At 42.6% G+C, this 19,083-nt stretch overlaps 1 protein-coding gene across 4 annotated transcripts in view; it reads right to left on the reverse strand.

Moving 5' to 3' along the window:
- The window catches only part of DGKB (diacylglycerol kinase beta), a 667,225-nt gene that overhangs the window by 499,660 nt on the left and 148,482 nt on the right, over positions 1-19,083 (reverse strand). For 3 of the 4 annotated variants that reach the window (XM_021000103.2, XM_021000101.2, XM_021000104.2), the window contains 2 exons: positions 13,599-13,675; positions 5,546-5,566 (listed from right to left, as the gene is read on the reverse strand). In XM_021000103.2, coding sequence (XP_020855762.1) covers positions 5,546-5,566; positions 13,599-13,675 — 98 coding nt within the window. The remainder of the gene's footprint in view (positions 1-5,545; positions 5,567-13,598; positions 13,676-19,083) is intronic. The other variant, XM_021000102.2, reaches the window with a different exon arrangement.

Genomic DNA, 19,083 nt, shown 5'->3' on the forward strand with positions numbered 1-19,083 from the left:
ATCTCCATGGTTTTCTTGACCTTGAATATTATACTGTGGTCTACATTGGTACACACCAAATTTCTTTATTGCTATCATTATAGAGAGGTTGGGGTACTTTGTGGTACAAATGTACAATACTGTGTTTTTCACATGGAAAGTTCCCCAAATGCACGCTTACTCTAGGGGCTGTGCTACTAGGGTAAGGGCATATCTTCAGGGTGACCTGCATGTTGGACACCCATTGAGCCCTCTTCTCCCCTGGCTAAGCCTCTTTCCCTTGGTAGACTGAGGGTTTAAGGCAATTGCAGAAAATCCAACCCAGCTCCAGGGGCAAAAGTGAATCAAGTGGAAGTCTGCTGTGCCAACACTCACACTACATTACTGACTAGAGACAGGGAGTGGAAAGAACGCACGTGTTTGTTGGTAAGAGCAGCCTTTATTTGATGGCCAGCAGACAGTGGAAAGAAGTACCACCTCTGGGCTTCCCAGGTCCATTACAAATTGATGTTATATAATCGCAACTGAGACTTCACTGAAGCAAGGCGATGCTTTAGTCCACCCTGACTCCCTGCAATGTGCACATATTTATAGGCAACACAAAATTCAGTAGACCTGAAAGACAAACAGCTTTTATGTCCAAAACAAAGGACAACAACCAGCCCTGACTCCCTAGCCCACTGCCCACAGAGACCTTCTCTTCTTTCTTCATGCCTCCCACACTCTCCTTCCTCCTATTCACTCAGCTGAGGTGTTTTGATCTCAAGACACTTTGACATCATCTCCCCCTCTTCTCCCTCTCCCCTAACCTTTGGCAAAGAGGTTGTCTTCTCTTCCAAGGCTGATCCCTCCAGATGTGTCCCTGATCATGCACTTCTCATCTTGGCGCACTTTCACCACTCTTTAGGTTCTCCCTATCTACTTGTTCTTTGTCACCACCTTCACAGATGTCAAAGTCTCAGGCACTTTCTTTTTTTTCAAGGCAAACGGCACTTTATTAGTACTATACTTAAAGACTTATCACATTCAGTTAAATAACTCAATAGGGAATTGGCTTTTATAACAACATTTTGCAATATTTTAGAAAAATTTCATGTAACAGTATGGTTTTAAAAGCATCTTCTTCCAATGAAAACGCTTTACAGTTCTAGGCACATGTCTGATATTCTTTCCAAATTCCACAAGAAAACTATTAGTTTAAAGAATATCATGTTTTTTTGTTTTTAGTTACAATGCCAGACTGTCAAGTCTGAATTAGATAAAATAGAAGGATATTACATTATTATCTCAGATGTTATTTATTCCAAATTTGGATTTATTCCAAAATCCAATAACAGTAGTCAGTATTTGTACTGTGCTCTCTGTTTTAGGTGATTTAGAATTATGTAATTCCTTCAACAATCCTGGGATGTAGGTGCTATTATTATTGCTATCCCGCTTGTACATTCTAAGATTGGTCAAATTGCTTAATATTTTATAATTACAATGTAGCTTCTAAACAAAATTTCCCCTAGAAACAATGTCAGATTTATAATAACAAGTGTCAATAATTAACTTCATTTTTCACAAGAGTCCACTGTTTTTAGATGGCTAATTAAAAAAAAACAATCTTGGAAATGCAGCTAGAACCAATAACTATGTCTTTATTTCTTTGAATCGCCCAAAGAGCAAATCAGATCCTTTTATTTTTCATACTTAACTTTACCAATTTATCTTCAGGCATTTCTCAAAAAATTCTCCAAATCTCTCTCTCTCTTTATTTTTATTAAGCTGGATCAAAATTGGTCTTTAAATTTCCTTTTCCAAATTCCAATGCTTGTCTTTAAAACTCTGCATTCACAGTGTCAATGAAGATTTTGGCTTTCCATAAATACTCTCACCATTCTTCTCTCATCTCTACATTTTTACACTCTCTTCATTCTTTTTTTTTTTTATATTCCTCCAGTGGACTTTGATTAAGGGACTCTCAAATTGGATTATTCTTATTTCCTTCTCCAACACTTCTCTTACTTTGTCCTACTTGTTTAAAACCTCTTGCCTTCACTTCTCAGTTATCCAGACTTAATCTTTACTCCACTGAATTTCACTTTACACTTCAGCACCAGGTTTTGTTACACAAAACCACTTTATTGCAATATTGTCACCCTGCCCCCTTTTCTTCTTGCTTCCTTAGGACTTACCATTGCATAGTCATTTATTTATTTATTTATTTTTTAAGAATTAGAATTAGACTGGTCAAAATTCAGAGCTATCTTTTAGTTACTCTTATTTTCCCCCACGTCCTTCTAAAAGCAATCAATTTAGATTACAATACAATTTATCACACGCCATCTGGCTTAACCGTAGCCAAATTATATAGGATATTGTTTCAGAGGAGATCTTCTAGAGGTCTCTCCCCCCAGAGCCACTTGGAAAGAGAAGCAGGCTGCAACTGGGAATACAGGGAGTCCAAGAGACAGAAGCAGGAATTTTGGGGGATAAGACTCACCCATCTTTCGGCTGAGACTTCAGGAGAAAAGAGTACTGTGGGGCCCATTCCTAGTGCTGTCCAGAAGAAGAGTCCAGTCTCCAAGGCCCAGTCTCATATCCAAGTCAGGGCACCAATTATCAACCTAGCAGAATTTAATCTGTTTATGTCTTTCTTGAATCTTGTACTTGAAGATCAAATTTTTTGTTGAGCTCTGGTCTTTTTATCAGGAAGGTTTGGAAATCCCTATTTTGTTGAATATCCATCTCCTCCCTTGAAAAATCACGCTCATTTTTGCTGGGTAGTTGATCCTTGGCTGCAATCCAACCTCCTTTGCCTTACAGAATATCATGTTCCATGCCCTGCGGTCTTTCAATGGAGAAACTGCAAAGTTCTGCGTAATCCTGACTGTGGTTCCATGATATTTAAATTGTTTCCTTCTGGCTGCTTGCAGCACCTTCTCTTTCATCTGGTAATTTTGGAATTTTGCTATCATATTCCTTGGTGTTGTCAATTTGGGATCTCTTTCAGGTGGTGAGTGGTGTATTCTTTCTATGTGTATTTTACCTTCTGGTTCTAGGACTTCCAGGCAGTTTTCCTTTATGATTTCCTGAAAGATACTGTCCAGGCTCTTTTTTTCATCATGATTTTCAGGTAGTCCATGATTTTTAAATTGTCTCTCCTGGATGATTTTCCAGGTCAGTTGTTTTACCGATGAGGTATTTTGTTTTCATCTATTTTTCATTTTTTTGTTTCTGTTTGACTGATTCTTGCTCTCTCATAGAGTCATCAGTTTCCATTTGTCCAATTCTAGTTTTTAACAGATTGTTTTCTTCTGTTAGTTTTTGTACTTCCTTCTTCAATTGGCCAATTGTATTTTTAAGGGATTTGTTTTCTTCAGTGTACTTTTTTCCAGTTTGCCAATTGTGTTTTTAGGGACTTGTTTTCTTCAGTGTACTTTTTTTTCCAATTGGCCAATTACATTTTTTAAGGACTCTCCTACCTCTCTCATTAGACTTTTAAAATCCTTCTTGAGCTCTTCTAAGAAGGCTTTTTGGGCTTCAGACCAGTTCATATTCCCTTTTGTTGTTGCAGATGTGGGTTTGTTGACAATGTTGTCCTCTTCAGAATTTCTGTCTTGATCTTCACTCTTCTCATAATATGAATCTATGGTACATTTCTTTTTACTAGTGATTTTTTTATTCCCTGGCCTTTAAAGAGATTGAGCTCTCCTGCTGGGGAACAGAGGGCACTGACCCAAGCTTCTTGTGTTGGGAGCCTAGGTCTTGGTCACTGGCTTTGTGTGCTGGGGCCTCTTATGTTGGCAATTGGAGGCTGTAGCGTTTTGGCAGCTTACCTGGTGTTGGGCTGGAATCAACAAAGCTGCAACTTTCAGTCAATTCTAAGTTGCCTGCTTTTCCTTTCCTTTAGCTTTCTTCAGCTCCTTTTAGATGGGTGCTGCAGGGTGTTTATCTGCCTGGGGCCCCTTGCAATATTGCCTCCCTCATTTCTGCTAATGCACTGGGAGATTCCTTTGCGGTAGAGTGCCAAGGCACCTGGTGGTTTTCTGAAATGGTTTTCACTGGTTCCCTTGCCCACACTGAGGCACTTGGAGGTCCACGTGTTGGTGTTTGCCTGCTGTACCACCTGGGCTTCAGGATCTCCTCCTGGTTGACAATTGGAGGCTCTAGGATTCTGACAGCTTACGTGGTGTTGGGTTGGAATCAGCAAGGCTGGGACTTTAGGAAGACTCTAGGTTGCTTTCTTCAGCCCCTTTCAGATGAATGCTGCAGGGTGCTTATCTGCCTGGGGTCCTTTGTAGTGCTCCTTCTCTTATTTTTGCTGAGGCACTGGGAGACACGTTTGCTGGGCTGGTGCACTGCTATTCCCCATCTTTCTTCTAGTTCAGCTCTTCCAGGTTTTTTTTTTTTATGGGGTGATATTTTCTGGGTTTTCATAGGTTGATCAGTCTCAGCCATTCTTGAAAGCTTAAGAATCTACCACCCTCTCAAGCTACCATCTTATTTCCATTCTCAATGACCTTGGGGACAGCAAGACCTGGGTTCCAGTCCAGCTGCTGGCACATGCTGGCTATTTGCCCTTGGGCAAGTCAATCTTCCAGTGGTTGTCTAGACAACTCCCTAAGTCTTTTAGTTGCAGAGAAAGGGCCAACTTTCCTTGGTAGAGGGAAATTCCTCTTTTAGGAATTTGCTATACCAGTGAAATCATAGATGCAGTTGGTATTCCTGTCCTATGAATAGCAAAATGTCCAGAAGGAGCCTTCTTAATACTCTTCTTTAAATTAATTCTAATCAATCAAGCAAGCAAGTTTGAGTCATATCTTCATGAATGATTTTTTCCCCTCAAATTACTCCATTCAACTTTGGATTGTCTGGGACCTGGTCATCCATTGTAGAGGTTATCAAGATTGCTTACTGAGGATGCTGGATGCCCCATGTTCTGCTACGTTCTCCAGGTTCCACATGAATTTGTAGAAAATCTTTCTGGTTGACACAGAGACAAATCCATGGAATCCATGGAACCACTAGTAAGTACATTCTGTGGTTCGCTCCCCACCCCGCATCAAACCTCCTTGAGTGCCCCCAAACTCATGCTTCCCTGGCCTCACTGGCCCCGACTTAGTGAGTGAGAAGGGCCAAATAGATTCTTATCACTCAGATAATCCCTCTCTCCTTAACTTTCTTATGGCCTGGAACAGAGGAAAGTGAAAGGATATGGACAGCCCAACTCTCCTCTAACAGTCTAATTGAAGCAAAGACTAAAGCCCCGCCTCTGGGTGTAGGGCGGAGTTTCTGCAGTCGCCCTAAAATTCTATTCTCCTGGAAGACAGACGTTCAGATAGGGGAGAGCATGGTTCAATGACCGTCCAACATGCAGGTCCCATTAAAACACCCTCTTACTGTGGCTGCATAGCCTCTCCAATACCAGATACCCAAGACGGCGGGCACCTTGCTGTGCTACAGTAAGTTTATGGTGATATGGATGGATGAACTCAATGATGCACACGAGAAAATCACTGTTCACATCAATCAGGGGCAAAACAGACATGACTGCCAAAAAAAGAGGAAAATGTCTTACTTGGTTAAGAATGTCTTGTTTCTGTGGTGCATGGAAGAAAAGAGAAAACATACATGTTAATTTCATGCATTTTATACTGTTTTGTGACTAGAATTGTTTCATTGAAGGTTTACTTTAAAGATAGGTTTTAAAGATAAACTATGAATAGCTTCAATAATCCATTTTTAAAAGAATTAACTCTAAAATTAAGTTACGATCCATGGACTTAACTTTAATTCAATTCCACAGACATTTACTAGGCATCTACTACTTCTTACTTAGGGAGAAACAAAGACAAATGAGATGTAAAACCTATGCTTGAGAGCTTTCAGTCCAGTAAGAGAGACCAGTTATACGTGTATACATGCACACATGCACATACATGTATGTACATGAACACATCAATGAAAAACCTGAATAAAATATGACCCCAATTAGCACAAAGTAACATGAGAATCTCCAAGAGGGAGAGAACACTGATGACCTGGGAAATTCTAGGTTACATTGAGTAAAAGACTTTTAAGAGGCATCCTGAAGGAGAAATCAATTTGAATTGAGTGAATTGGACCAGAAGGGTATTCTAGGGATGAGGTGAGTAAAAGGACAGTAGTGGTCAAAGGCACCCATGGAACCGTGAATCACTTACTTTGGTAGGAGTTACCATATGTGAATGGAGCAATGGGAATGTAGCCAGAAACCCAGGGTGGAAGTACAGGAGAACTTGGAAGGCCAGGCAAACTCACTAGGTGGCAGGGAGCGTCATGGTTAGGAAGAATGAACGATAAATATTTCTCAAATGTGATTTACTCTAAAATAGCTAGAATTTCAAAGCAATAAACTGTAGTCCTTATTCATCAAAAAGAAAGTACGAATCAGGGATGAGAAATGTCTCCCCCTCACACACTCTATAGACTTAAAGAAACATTGTGAATATCTTTAAAGCAAGTCTTTACGGTGATGTTACAAGAGGATCTTAGAGCACAGAAACAGAAATGATAGTGAAGAGCCTTCCCTCTCCGATTCTGTCAGATTTCTATTTGGGGGAGAACTGATTTCAGTGCTTGCCATAGTGCTTTCAACCTCTCTTGATTTTTCTCCCCTCCCTACTTCTCCCTCTCCTCTCCCTCCCCCACCCACTCTCCATCTCTCTCCCTCCCTCCCAATCCTTCAAGCATAACCCCCTTTCCCTCTCCTATCCTTCAACCTTCAGTGTGTCTCTGTCTTTCTTCCTCCTCTTCCTTTTTCTTGGTTTCTCTCTAGTTTTATCTTCCCTTATTTCTCTCTCCTTTTTTCAGTCCTCCCTGGCCTTAATCTCTGGATATACCATCATAAAATTGGTTACAGCAATGGAATATTGTATATATCATGACAAAACTGGCTGGAAATATGGTCAATTGCTTCTTTGTCAAAACATCTTTGAATCATTAACTTTCTTTAATTACAATATTTAATGCACACAGCAAGACATTGTGCTAAGCTCTCCTTTGGAGAGGATGTGGGTTCCAGTCAGGCCTCTGACCCTTCCTGGTCATGTGACTTTGGATAGAGCCTAAACAACTCTTTATGAACACAAATAACCAAGAAGATGCTGCTCTGTCTCAACAAAAGAAATTCCTCATGGGCTCCTCCCTATATGGATAAAATCACAGGTCCAGGAAACAGGAGATGCTGTCTACCAACATGAGACTTAACTGAAACCTGGAGGAGCCTGAGATGCTTCCCAAGAAGGGAATTCACCTAAGGAAATGTTCCAGGGGGATGAAGTCTGGTGCCCACAGGAGTATCCAAAGGCAAACTTCATGCTGGTGACCTCCTTCATGGTTCTAAGTCCCCAAAAGGAAATCACTGTTTTTCAGTTACTGTGGATGAGGCCATGCCCCAGACACTGAATCATTTCATCCCCCTTGTGAGTTAGACACTTAGTAGCATCTGGTGAGACTGTAAGTCTTCTGTCTATGAGGGTAGATGAAGAGAATTCAGGACAGACACCAATGGCCATAGGCATTTTTTCTCTTCCATCTTCACCTGCCCCCAAGCATTTTCCCTCTAATTAAAGAGCACAATAAAGCAGAAAGCACTTTCAGAATTCCTATGATAATTCTGCTAGATGCCCAGTAACTGCCTGACTGTGGATGAGTAATTTGATGACTGTGTCTATCTAGACTTCAGACAAAGTCAGCTGGTGCTACAGTAGATAAAACATTGGGTCTGGAGTCAAGAAGATCTGAGTTCAAATCTGACACTTCTTACTACTTGTATGACACAGGACATGTCACTTAATCTCAGTTTGCCTCAGTGTCCTCAAGTGTAAAATCAGGAACATGACAGCGCCTTTCCCACAGGGTTGTTGTGAGGATCAAATGAGAAAATATTTGTAAAGCACTTAGCACAGTGCATAGCCCACAGTAGGTGCTAGATACATGCTTGTTCCCTTCCCTTCCTCCTAACATTCTAAGACGGACATTTTAAAATGGGCTGCAATTCATCTTCAAACAGTTTCTAAATTGCATGAGCTAAGGAAGAAATCATTTATGCAGGAAACAAAATTAAGTAATTATATTCATCTCTGCAAAAGACACATGTACATCCATCCCATATACATACCAACATATCATACATTTGTGTTTTTTGTACAGATGTATACTCTTTCAAAATAACTAAAAATTATTTTCCTGGTCTCTGGCAGGCCAAAGCTTCCTCTGAACAACAATAATATGCTTTAATATTCTGTAGGCACTTAAAGAATTTTAAAATATAAAATAAGACTGATTAACAAGCATCTTAGAGAAGCAGCTGTCCCTCGCAGAGTTTCAAAACACTTGGGAGGGATTTGAGTGGATTGGCATCCGTACAGATGTGGGCCTAAATCTCTCCTCCCAGAGACACAGGTTTCTCAGAAGAAAAGGGATAAATTATTCATGCCAAAGGGAAGGAGAATCCATCATAGTCTTCATTTGTCTTGAATCTCTGATCAATAAACAGCTATCCTTACCAACCAACTCTGGTTTGAACTAGATTGGCGAATCCAGAAAAGAAACTTCTCCCTCCCCAGGCATACTAGACCTTTCTAGTCATTGTGGTCATGTGGGGTGCACTAGATGAGGTAACGGAGTCTAGAGCCTTGTGTGGCCTGAAACATGGTCTTGTCCACTGTCCAACTGGGCCAACCATTTCTTAGTTACCTCTCACTGGCTTTTACCAAGATATATATTGATCTGAAAACTCAACATTAAACATCATTCAGCTCCTCCAAAAGGAGGTTGAGCACAGACATTCAGACTAGAAAGCCGCCATCTTTCCCCAGTTCAACTCACTTGTTATTTTCCAGCTGCTTCATATTTTTATAATGGATTTCACCCATCGATTGCCAGATTTATGAAGAGTTCCTGAATTATTAAAAAGCCTAACATCACATTTGTCTCAAACAACAAATCAGGTAATTAGCCTGTAAACTGCTCCCCTCTAACTGAAAAGCCTCCTGGTATAATAAATCATTTCATTGGTAATGAGTCCCAAAGGACCTGTTAACAAGTGATCAGCAGCAGTGCTGAGGTCACTTTGTAAATAACACATTCCAGTTGAATGTTCAGCCTGACTCAAAGCAGATCTGAAACAATGCGATGGTTTCCAAACATGCCCCATTCCTCAAGGGCCTTCAGCTCCTGAGACACCAGGAATCTCACATTAATAGCATTTCTAGGGCACTGCCATTAGTCCCTGAAGGTAAAGCTGCTTTCTTGGCCTTCACATTTCTCATAAATCAACAGTTGCTTCAGCTGTACGAACCCAAAAAGGAGATGGAATTGGGTGGGTTGTTATGAGAGACAAGAATCTTCTCTGGGTAGCTATAGGACAAAAGATTGACTTTTAATGGCTTCCTGAGGTTCATCTTGTCACTGGAAGTACTGGGGCTAAATGCTTTACTTCTTTTTTTTTCCTCTTTTCCAAATGAAACATGTCCAATATGGAAGATAACAGCAATGGCTCTGGCAGATTAGAATGGAGCAAAGAGAAGAAGGAATCAGAGAGAAAGCATTGTGGTAGCATGAATGAATAGAGGGAAGAGGAGGCCAGCAGAATGACCGTGGCTTCCACAACTTTCGACAGAACAACAACAGACAGCTCGGAGGGTTGGATGTAGGAACTAAATGTAAATGTTGTCACTTCCAAGGATGCTCAGGTCTAAAAGGTGTCCTGTCAGGGAGAGAAGGAGAGAGGGAGAGAGGTAGAAAGGGAGTTTTAGCCAACAAAAGCTACATGCAAGAATGAAATCAGAAGTTTCCCAGGGGGTAGTTGAAGTCTGTTTGCCAAGGACTGCTCTCTCAACTGAGCACTACTGACTGAGGTACCAGGTACCAACTCAGCAGGACTCACTCAGTCTCAGTCTCCTGTAAACAGGAACAATAAATCTAAGTCCTCACCCAGAAATGGGAGGTGGGGGTGGGGAGAGATAAAGTCGATGGAGAGAATTCTGAAAACCATTGTACATAAGGTATTGGAGTGTTTAAGCAAGAATTCCCAGAAGCCAAGAGAGCACAGGGTGTTATAGAGGTGAATAGCAGGTGGAAAGGGCATGGACCCTTCTCCCCCCCTCCCCCCCATCACTTTGAGCGAGTGTGACCTCTCACATTGCTGTGCTCCAATAAGTCACAACATCACGATTTTGTCTCTGGGTGTGCTCCCTGCACTGATGCTGATAGCGACCCCTCCATACATTGGCTGCAGCTGGTCACTCTGAGATTAACCAGATGATGAGTCTCTCCAGACTAGCCTGGCTGCTCCATCTGTGAATCCCATTATTACTGGTGGCAGAAAAACCAATGGCTGGACATAAAGGAAGGTGTTGAGACTTTATTCAGAGTTTTAAGTAGTAACATGGCCAGGGTGGGGCACATCCTTCCTTCCCCATTCTATCCTTCTTTCCTAGGACTCCAAGTAAACAATCATCGCCATCATTCCTAGTACTGAAGAAGAACTTGTAGGGGGAGGAGGGAGGGAGAGAATTCAGTGCTGAGAAGACAAGATAATTTAATTTTTAAAAATTACCATAATAATGCCTAATATTTACATAGCACTTTTAAGGTTTGCAAAGCACTTTACAAATGGTAACTCATTTGATCCTCACAACCTAGGTGGATAGAGACTACTATGAACCCCATTGTACAGATGAGAAAACTGAGGCAGAAAGAGGTTAAGTGACTTGTCTAGGGTTATACAGCAAGTAAGTGTCTCAGGACAGATTAGAATACAGGTCTTCCTGACTCCAGAACCGGTAATGTGCCCCCTAGATGCTTAGGGTTATGTTAAATTGGTGGTACCTTATCCAGCACAGCCATGGGAGCTGCATCCCATAGGGACTGAGTAGTGAGGATGGCTGGTTCCTCCTGCCCCACCCCCACCCAGAACAAACCCATTAACTTGTCCTAATTTTCATACTTGGCTAGGGGCTCACTCCACTCCTGTCTGTCTCCTCCTTCCTTGAGGAGTTCTTTCTGTTTGCCTCTCTCTAGCAGGAGACTTCTACCAGCCTGACACAGCAGCAGGCACTTAATGCTTGTTGACCAACACATTGTTTATCTTACATTTCAAAAGATTTCTTTTAGATCAGAAATCTGGAGGGGAAGATGAAGGCTTTGAGCCAGCTGCCTGGTAACTAACACCTGACTTTGGTCTGACAGTGTTTGGGGGTGATGGTGGGGGTGGGGGGAGGCAGAAGGGAGGGAAGGAGGAGAGAAAATGCCTTGGATTCCCTCAGCTCCACATTGCTCCAGAACCCTCAGGCAAAGGGTCTGTAACATGTTGGAATCAATATCTTTGTGAAATGAAAATCGATGCTCCTTTTTTTTTTGACCCAGAGGGTCAAATTATTCATATAATTAAAGACCAATAAAGATGTGGATTATATAAAATCAAGAGATGCTCTAAAAATCTATATTTAGTTTTAGAAATTTTGACCATAAAACATTAATTAAGACAGACAAAGAGGCCATACAGTGAGGATGCTGTGGCTGGCATTCTGAGACTGGACTCAGGAAGTCTTGGGTTTGAAGCTTCCTCTGTAAAGTTCTGTGATCTGAAGCAATTCATTTGAGCTCTCTGAGTCTCAGTTTCTACAACTGTGTGATGAGGATAATAATAGAATCTCCCTCACAGGACTACTGGGGAGGCTCACATGAGATAAGCCATGTCCAGCGCTTTACACACCTTAAAAAGCTCAGGGAATGTGAGCTATTATCATTATTGCTGTTTGACTTTTCTGTCCAGAGGACAGGTGGTGTGGGTCAGTGGAAAGAGCTCTGGACTATAGCCAGAGGGCCTTGGGTCAAGTCCTGTTTGTCACTTTCTCACCTGTGGGACCTCACGACTTTTCTTGGCCTCAGTTTCCTCATCTGCAGAATGAGGGCATTGGGCCTCTGGGGTCCTTTCCAGTTCTAAATCTGTGACCCTGTAACTCTTCCCTTCCTTCCCACAACCTGTTGTTTATGCTTCATTTGCAAAGAGGACCAATGACATCACAATGTGATAGGTTGACTTGTACACGAATTGGATTTAAATGATGAGAATCGTGCAAAGTCTTCAGCCTCACTCCCTCTCCCAAAGTCACTAAGTCCAGCAGTAAGAGAAAAGTCAGGCCCAGGGGCAACGGCCCAGGATTCAGTGGATGACCTTGGCATCTTCAACGTCTGACCAAGCTCCATGCGTTCCACTGGCCTTGCTTCATTTGCCTTCGTGGCCACTGGAACAAATTGTTCTCACTGACCCCTTCTGCCAAAGGAAGTCTTCACACGTGGAGCAGACACCACCCCCCCCAGCCCACTGAAAGGTCTGGGACCCGGAGTTACCCTCACCCTGGCTTAGCCCATCTGCTGAGAAGGTTTTATGGGGGTGTTGCCAGTGAGCATTATGAGCTTCTTGGGGCACACGTGAGAGTTGGGTGATGGGTGGACACCAAAGGTGGATGAGCAGGAACCATCCCATGGGAACCTCAGTTAAAGGGGCTGACGATGTCTCGTCTGGAGAGAGAAGGCTATGGCAAGGCACGGAGTCATCTTCAAGCACTCAAAGGCTCATCCTGGGAAATCAGGGACCGAGTGGTTCTGTTTAACCCTGGAGGGCAGACCCAGGATCAACGGGTGCCAGATGCAGAACAGTATATAACAGGAATAACTTTCTAATGAAATGGAACTCTCCCAAGCTACAGCAGGCCTCTCGTACGGAGTGGGCAGCCCCATTCTTCAAAAAGTATGCTATGTAGGCATAGCTCCCAAAAAAATCAATGAGTCAGTCAATCAAGACTGTGCCAAGAATGGTGCTATCAGAAATATCAGGTCAGAGCCTGCCATCCAGGAGTTTACATTCTAATGGAGGAGACTGCCTGCTCCTAAGCACACATACACGGACACACACACAGAGTATATGGAAGGTAACCTCAGAGAGGAAGGGAAGGGGGAGCAGGTTGTTTGAAACAAGGTCCCACAGAAGAAGGCGTGTAATTGGGCCTTGAGGAAAGCCAGGGCAAGATGTGTCTAGCTCAGTCTTCTCCCTTTCTCCCTATGACCCTCCCTCTCCCTGAGCTCTCAGCCTGGTCCAGACACATCCTTCTTTCACTAGCCAGTCCCTTAATGGGCATTAATCTGTGGATCGGTACTATCCAAGGGCCCACTTCTGGGCCTGGAATTCTGGGACCTAAATCAAGGTGATGGGAAGAGGAGGGGTTCAGAGACCATGGCACACAAGGATCCAGGGAAGGGAGCTGGGATATGGAGTCTGGAGGAGAGCGGACTGGGATGGGATGTGGGTGTCCCCAAGAAGAAAGGACCACCTGTGGGAGGGGGCGCTGGAGTGGGGTGCTTACTCCTGGTTGCTTATATAGTAATTACTTATTCCAGATTCCTTCCCAGGCACTGGTCGTCTGAGAAGGCCTTAGAGGAGCCCCAACCCTGATGGCTCAATTTACATACATTTACATTACATTGACATAATGTCCACGGAAATTAGAACACAAAAGGAATGCCCCATCTTTCCCAAGTGTTACTGTAGCACACTGAATGAAACAAGACAAAAGTGGCCTCACCCCCTCAGGATTATACTTTGCTAGCACGCCGTCGCCGTGGAATTCTCCCAGGACGTCCTTGATTTTTTTTGTAGAATCTGCAGAGAAAAAAAAATACAGCAATGTAATTCTTTAGTTCATCATTGCTACAGCACATTAGACCAAGGGATACAAAGACCTGTTTGTAGTGACCTTTCCTTTCCCCCCCTCAAATCAATGAACATTTATGAAGCACCTACTGTGTACGTCCCAGACACTGCGCCGGGAACACTGAAACAGAAACCCAACAATTTCTGCCCTCAAGGAGCTAATGTCCACCCTGAGGACACAGAACACACTGGGCACCCCCTCCTGCCCATCAACAGAAAGACGTACCCAAAACGCGGCCCACAAATCGATTTCAGCATTCTTTAAATGGTTTTAACATGGAGTAAAATGTAAAGGATACCAAGAAGAGAGAAAATAAAGGTCTTATGGGATTGTATTATTGTCACAACTTTATTATTTTAACATTTCAATTAATTTATTTTGAACTTTATTTTCTTTTTCAGTTTTAAGTTCCAAATTCTCCCCCTCCCCCATTGGCTGAGAAGGCGAGCCACATGACATTGATTATCCCTGTGAAGTCATGCAAAATATAGTCGCACAGATTTAAAAACAAGAACTGATATAAATACGAGAGGACTGAATGATCGCAACTCACTGGAGAGAAAACCCAGAAGTTAAATCAGATAACAGGTAACAACCGAAGACAGAGAGGAAGATTGGAATGAAAGAACCAATACTGAAATCCCACCCCTGCCACCTGCATGCCTTTGGTATGTCACTCACGTCACATGTCTTCCTCAGTTTCCTCATTAATGAAAAGGAGAGCTTAGGGCTAGGTCAGCTGGTCTTCAACTCTAAGAGAAGGGGCCACTAGTCCATGCATAAAGATGCCTGGCAGCCCCACACTGACTCTCTGAAGATGTAATACGAGTGATGTTTTTACTGTATTTTTACTTTGTTAAATCTCTCCTAACTACATTTTTAATCTGCTTTAAGTGGTGTACAGTGAGGACTGTGTGCCTGATACCTCTGGGCTAGACGCCCCAGCTCTCTTCCAGGTTTCAGTCTATGATCTTACATTATTCCAATTCAATTCAAACATTTCTGAAGTACCAACTCTGTAAGAACTGGTACAAATGTGAGAGATGTAAATGATCTCCACGTAAGCCACTGCACCAGGCCAGACTGATGCTGTTTGTCCTTTGCTCTCAAGGAGGACCACAACTTCAGGGAGGTGAGGTCACGACATGCACGTGAACAGGATGTAAGTGAGGCAGGGCTGTGCAAAGTCACCAGCCTCACTCTCTCCTCCAGAGCCAAAGGGGCCCCGTGGCCAGATGCAGATCAGGACGACTGGGGATGGCCTCAGTTGCAGGAGGAGACCTTGGCCTTTTTAAGCAGAGTTCAGTTTGACTGAGGCAATGTGCATCCAGTGATTAAGGCTAGGTAAGAAATAAGGTAGAAAATGGTCTCTTTTATCTAGTCAAAAAAAGAAAAGAAATCCATCTGGGAGAGGAAGACCCTCAGGATTTCTGGCCAAAGCAGATATAATTGCTATTTTACATTCACTCTCAGCCAATGAGGCTCAAACAGTAGCTTCTACCCTAAACATAACTAAGAGGTTCGGTGGATAACACACTGGGCCTGGAGTCAAGAAGACCTGAGTTCAAATGTGACTTTAGACATTTACTAGCTGTGTGACCTTGGGCAAATCACTTAAGTTTGCCTTAAGCCCCTGGAGAAGGAAATGGTAAACCAATCCTAGTATCTTTGCTAAGAAAACACCATGGATAGTACTGGTATGTTATGGGCCACAGGGTCACAGAGGTAGACAAGACTGAACAACAATAAAGCATCCAGTTTACCAGGGGACCAGAAGGTACAACATATACACAGATAAATAAATGCAAAGCAATTTAAGGAAAAATAGTGTTAATCATGGAGGAGACAAGGATAGGTTTCACAAAATGCGTGTGTGTGGCAGGCCTGGGGGGATGCTTAAGCAAATGCATGCAGTGGGAGACAGAACCTTTAGTCCCAGGAGTCCAGTTAGGATGGAAAATAGAGTCTGTGCAGGAGATTAACATAAAGTAAGCCCTGGAAGCGAAATGAGTCAGCTTTGTAGAAGGCCTTGAATGACATACCAGTAAGTTTTTATTTTATCCCAAAGAAAATAGGAAGTTACTGAAGGCTTTTAACCAATGGGAGTGACCTGGTTACACAGACACCGTGCACTGTAAAGCCATCTTCAGGAAATTTTTAGCATTAACAATCTTCTAGATTTTTATCTTTCAAATGGAAATGGAAATTTTCTAGATACAAAAAAGAACTCTGCTTTTGATTTGCTTCCATTCAACAGCACTGAAATACAAACTGATTTTTTTAAAATTGATTACTTTATGATGCAAAAGTTAGAGTCATAGAAGCATGTGCAGTAGCTCACTTCTTGGCTATGTGTGAGGTGGGTGTCACTGGATAATAACAACAACAGAGTTGTGTGACACTGGATAGGTTATTCACCCTCCTGTGCCAAGCAAACCTTCTGAGTCTGGAAGGGGCAGAGGAGGAATCACCAGTCCTCATAGGTGGAAGGAGGGTCTAAACCAGGAATTCTCCTGGGTCTAGACCAAGCCCACAAAGGTTCCTGAGCTCAACTCTGAGAAATCCTGCTGGGAAGTAAGAACTTTATCCCTTGGTCACCAGCTCATCAGGGGTTTCCTGAACTGTACGATAGCCAGTTTCTGGGATGTTGGTTTCTCTTACTCATCAAAAATTTGGTCACTTACTCAGAAAACCACTGAAAGGAAAAGATAAACATTCACCCCAGCCGCATCGGAAGAACCTGGTGACTCATTTCAGCTGACAAACAGCATCAGCTCCAAGGACAGCGCGTCCTCTGGCAATAAAAGGACTAACGGCCTGTTAGGTTTCCTAGGAGGGAAGAGGCAGAGGTGGAGTCTTACCTTACCAAAGGCACTGAGATCCCCTACTACTGTTTGACTGACCCACCCAAGATGCTTCCTTAGGTTTCATGGATCCACGGCCTTTGATTGGACAGCTCATTCTGAAAAGAAACTTCTTCCTTGGTGCATCCAGGAGCTGGTCCCTTGGCCTCTGTCCAAGGGTGCAGATCACAGCCCTTCTTCAGCTTCTCATTCTGGACAACGCATGCCCAGGTCCTCTTCATGGTGTCCACTAGAGAATTCACTCATTATTCCATGGGACTTTCTCCAGGTCATCTATACACCTATAGTGTATAGATGGATTTCAGGGTGTCCATGAACTTGGGTGGGAAGGAAAACTGCATCTTTGTTTCAATATGCATAATTGGTTTCTTTTGTAATTTTATTTTATGCATTTAAAAACATAATTCTGAGGAGTCCATGGGCTTCAACAGGATGGTCAAGGGGTCCAGGACACACAAGAGGTTAAGATTCCCTGCACCAGGTCTTTACAAAGCTATCTGGATAACCATCTGGCATGCGAGTCACCCCCTGGTCTCACGTAATGAATGGCCCATCTCACTGGCCCTTCAGCCATTCCAGGGATGCTATCCTTCACAAGAAGCAATAGGGCATAGTGGTTGGTCTGGAAGCTAGGAAACCTGGGTTCTAGTCCTATTTCCGATACATATCACGTGACCCCTCTAGGTCACTCAACTACTCAGTGTCTCAGGCCTTTCTCTAAGATTATAAAGTGCAGAGAGATTGCTTATCCATATCAGTGGAGAGACTTTCTATATTGGAATTTCCAACTGAAAAATCTCAGATCTGGACAAAAACTAAAAAGTAACCTCTGCTCCTTCTTCCTCCAAGTCCCTGTTAGTCAAATGCTGCAGCCCCTGATGGCCGCTTTCATCTCTCCAGTGTCCTGGGGGAAGCCACACATTGATTTATTCAGAGACGGTGGGAATCCATTAAGCTGCACGCCTGTGAGTCTTAAGGCAAAGGCTCATTTAAGAAGCAGGCAAAGGAAATAAAAATGTTAAATGGTTGTTGGAGAGTAGAAGAAAAACATCTCTCAGACTAAAAATTTACCTGCTGGAAATTTATCTCACTCCCTACCTCCTGTCACTATCAGATGTAGCCTCATTTAGGGTTGGGTCACCAACAGTCTAATCCACCCTTCTCCTGTGGATGCTGATGATGATAATGAAGTAATAATAGTAATAATAATAATGATAATACTAGCATTTATATAGCATTTTAAGTTTTATAAATTTCTTTATGTACATTAAACCTTCTAAAAGAGGGGGATGTAGGTGCCAAAGGTCTACTTGCTACGTGGGGTTTTTTTTGTTCTTGTTGTTTTTCGCTTCTGTATATCCCTGATATTTCCATAAAAAAAAAAGTTCTCCTTTATTTACCTAATTGTTGATGCTGTGATCTTGGGCAAGTCATTTAACCTCTGCCTGCTGGGATGTATGGAATGTTCAGGGAGGCCCAGTGCCTCTGGTGTGAGGGCTGCTCACCCACACTTGGTGTCCTTCTGATTCACCCAACTCTCACCTGGGGCTCCAAGAAGCTGCAGCTTCTCGGTAGTCACTCCCCAGTAAAACTGTCTCAGAGATGGACTAAACCAGGTTGAAGGTAAGTGACGCATCTCAAATCCGTTGGTGTAGGGGGTGTCTTCCCTAAGCATGTGAAGACTTCCCCTGGTGGAATGGACGGATGGGAAGAAATCCTTCCAAAGGCCATCGAGGAGGCAGAAGCAGGTGTTGTGGAGCGCTGAGAGCATGGTCAGACAGTGAAGACATAAAGGTCACCCGCTCTATTCTGGGCCATTCCCAATGGTCTTGAGTTTTGTCCTGCCGCTAGACTCCACTGACTCTGGAAGACAGAGTGAGGCTGAAGACTTTGTGTGGCTTTGCCTCACTTCAAGCCAAGTCACACGTGAGGCAAGACATCTCCACTACTCCACTTTGAAAATGAAGGACGAACGACAACAATAACCTCTGCTTGCCTCAGTTTCCTCATCTGTAAAATGGGGATAACTATAGTACCTACCTCCCCAGGATTATTTGAGGATCAAATAAGAGAATATTTGACAAGTGTTTAGCACAATCCCTGGCCCATAGTAGGTGTTACATATATTAGTTATTGTTGATGTTATTATTATCCTAATAGGTACTATAAATACTACCTGTTGTCCATATTATTATTATTATTATTCTAGTAAGTGTTGTTAGTTACTAATATTCCAGTAGGCACTATAAACATCAGTTATTGATATTATTCTAGTAGGTGCTAGAAAGGTTAATTATTAGTCTAATAGGTGCAGTAAATACTCGTTGTTGATATTATTCTAGTAAGTGCTATATATTAATTGGTGTTGATATCATTATCCTACTAGGAGCCATAAATATTATTACTCTAGTAGGTGCTATAAATGTTAGTGGTTGGTATTATTCTATCACAACATAAAGGTGCTATAAAGGTTAGTTCTCATTACTCTAATA

The sequence above is a fragment of the Phascolarctos cinereus genome, unplaced genomic scaffold, assembly GCF_003287225.1.
Source record: "Phascolarctos cinereus isolate Bilbo 61053 unplaced genomic scaffold, phaCin_HiC Scaffold_1;HRSCAF=81, whole genome shotgun sequence".
NCBI lineage: Eukaryota > Metazoa > Chordata > Mammalia > Diprotodontia > Phascolarctidae > Phascolarctos > Phascolarctos cinereus.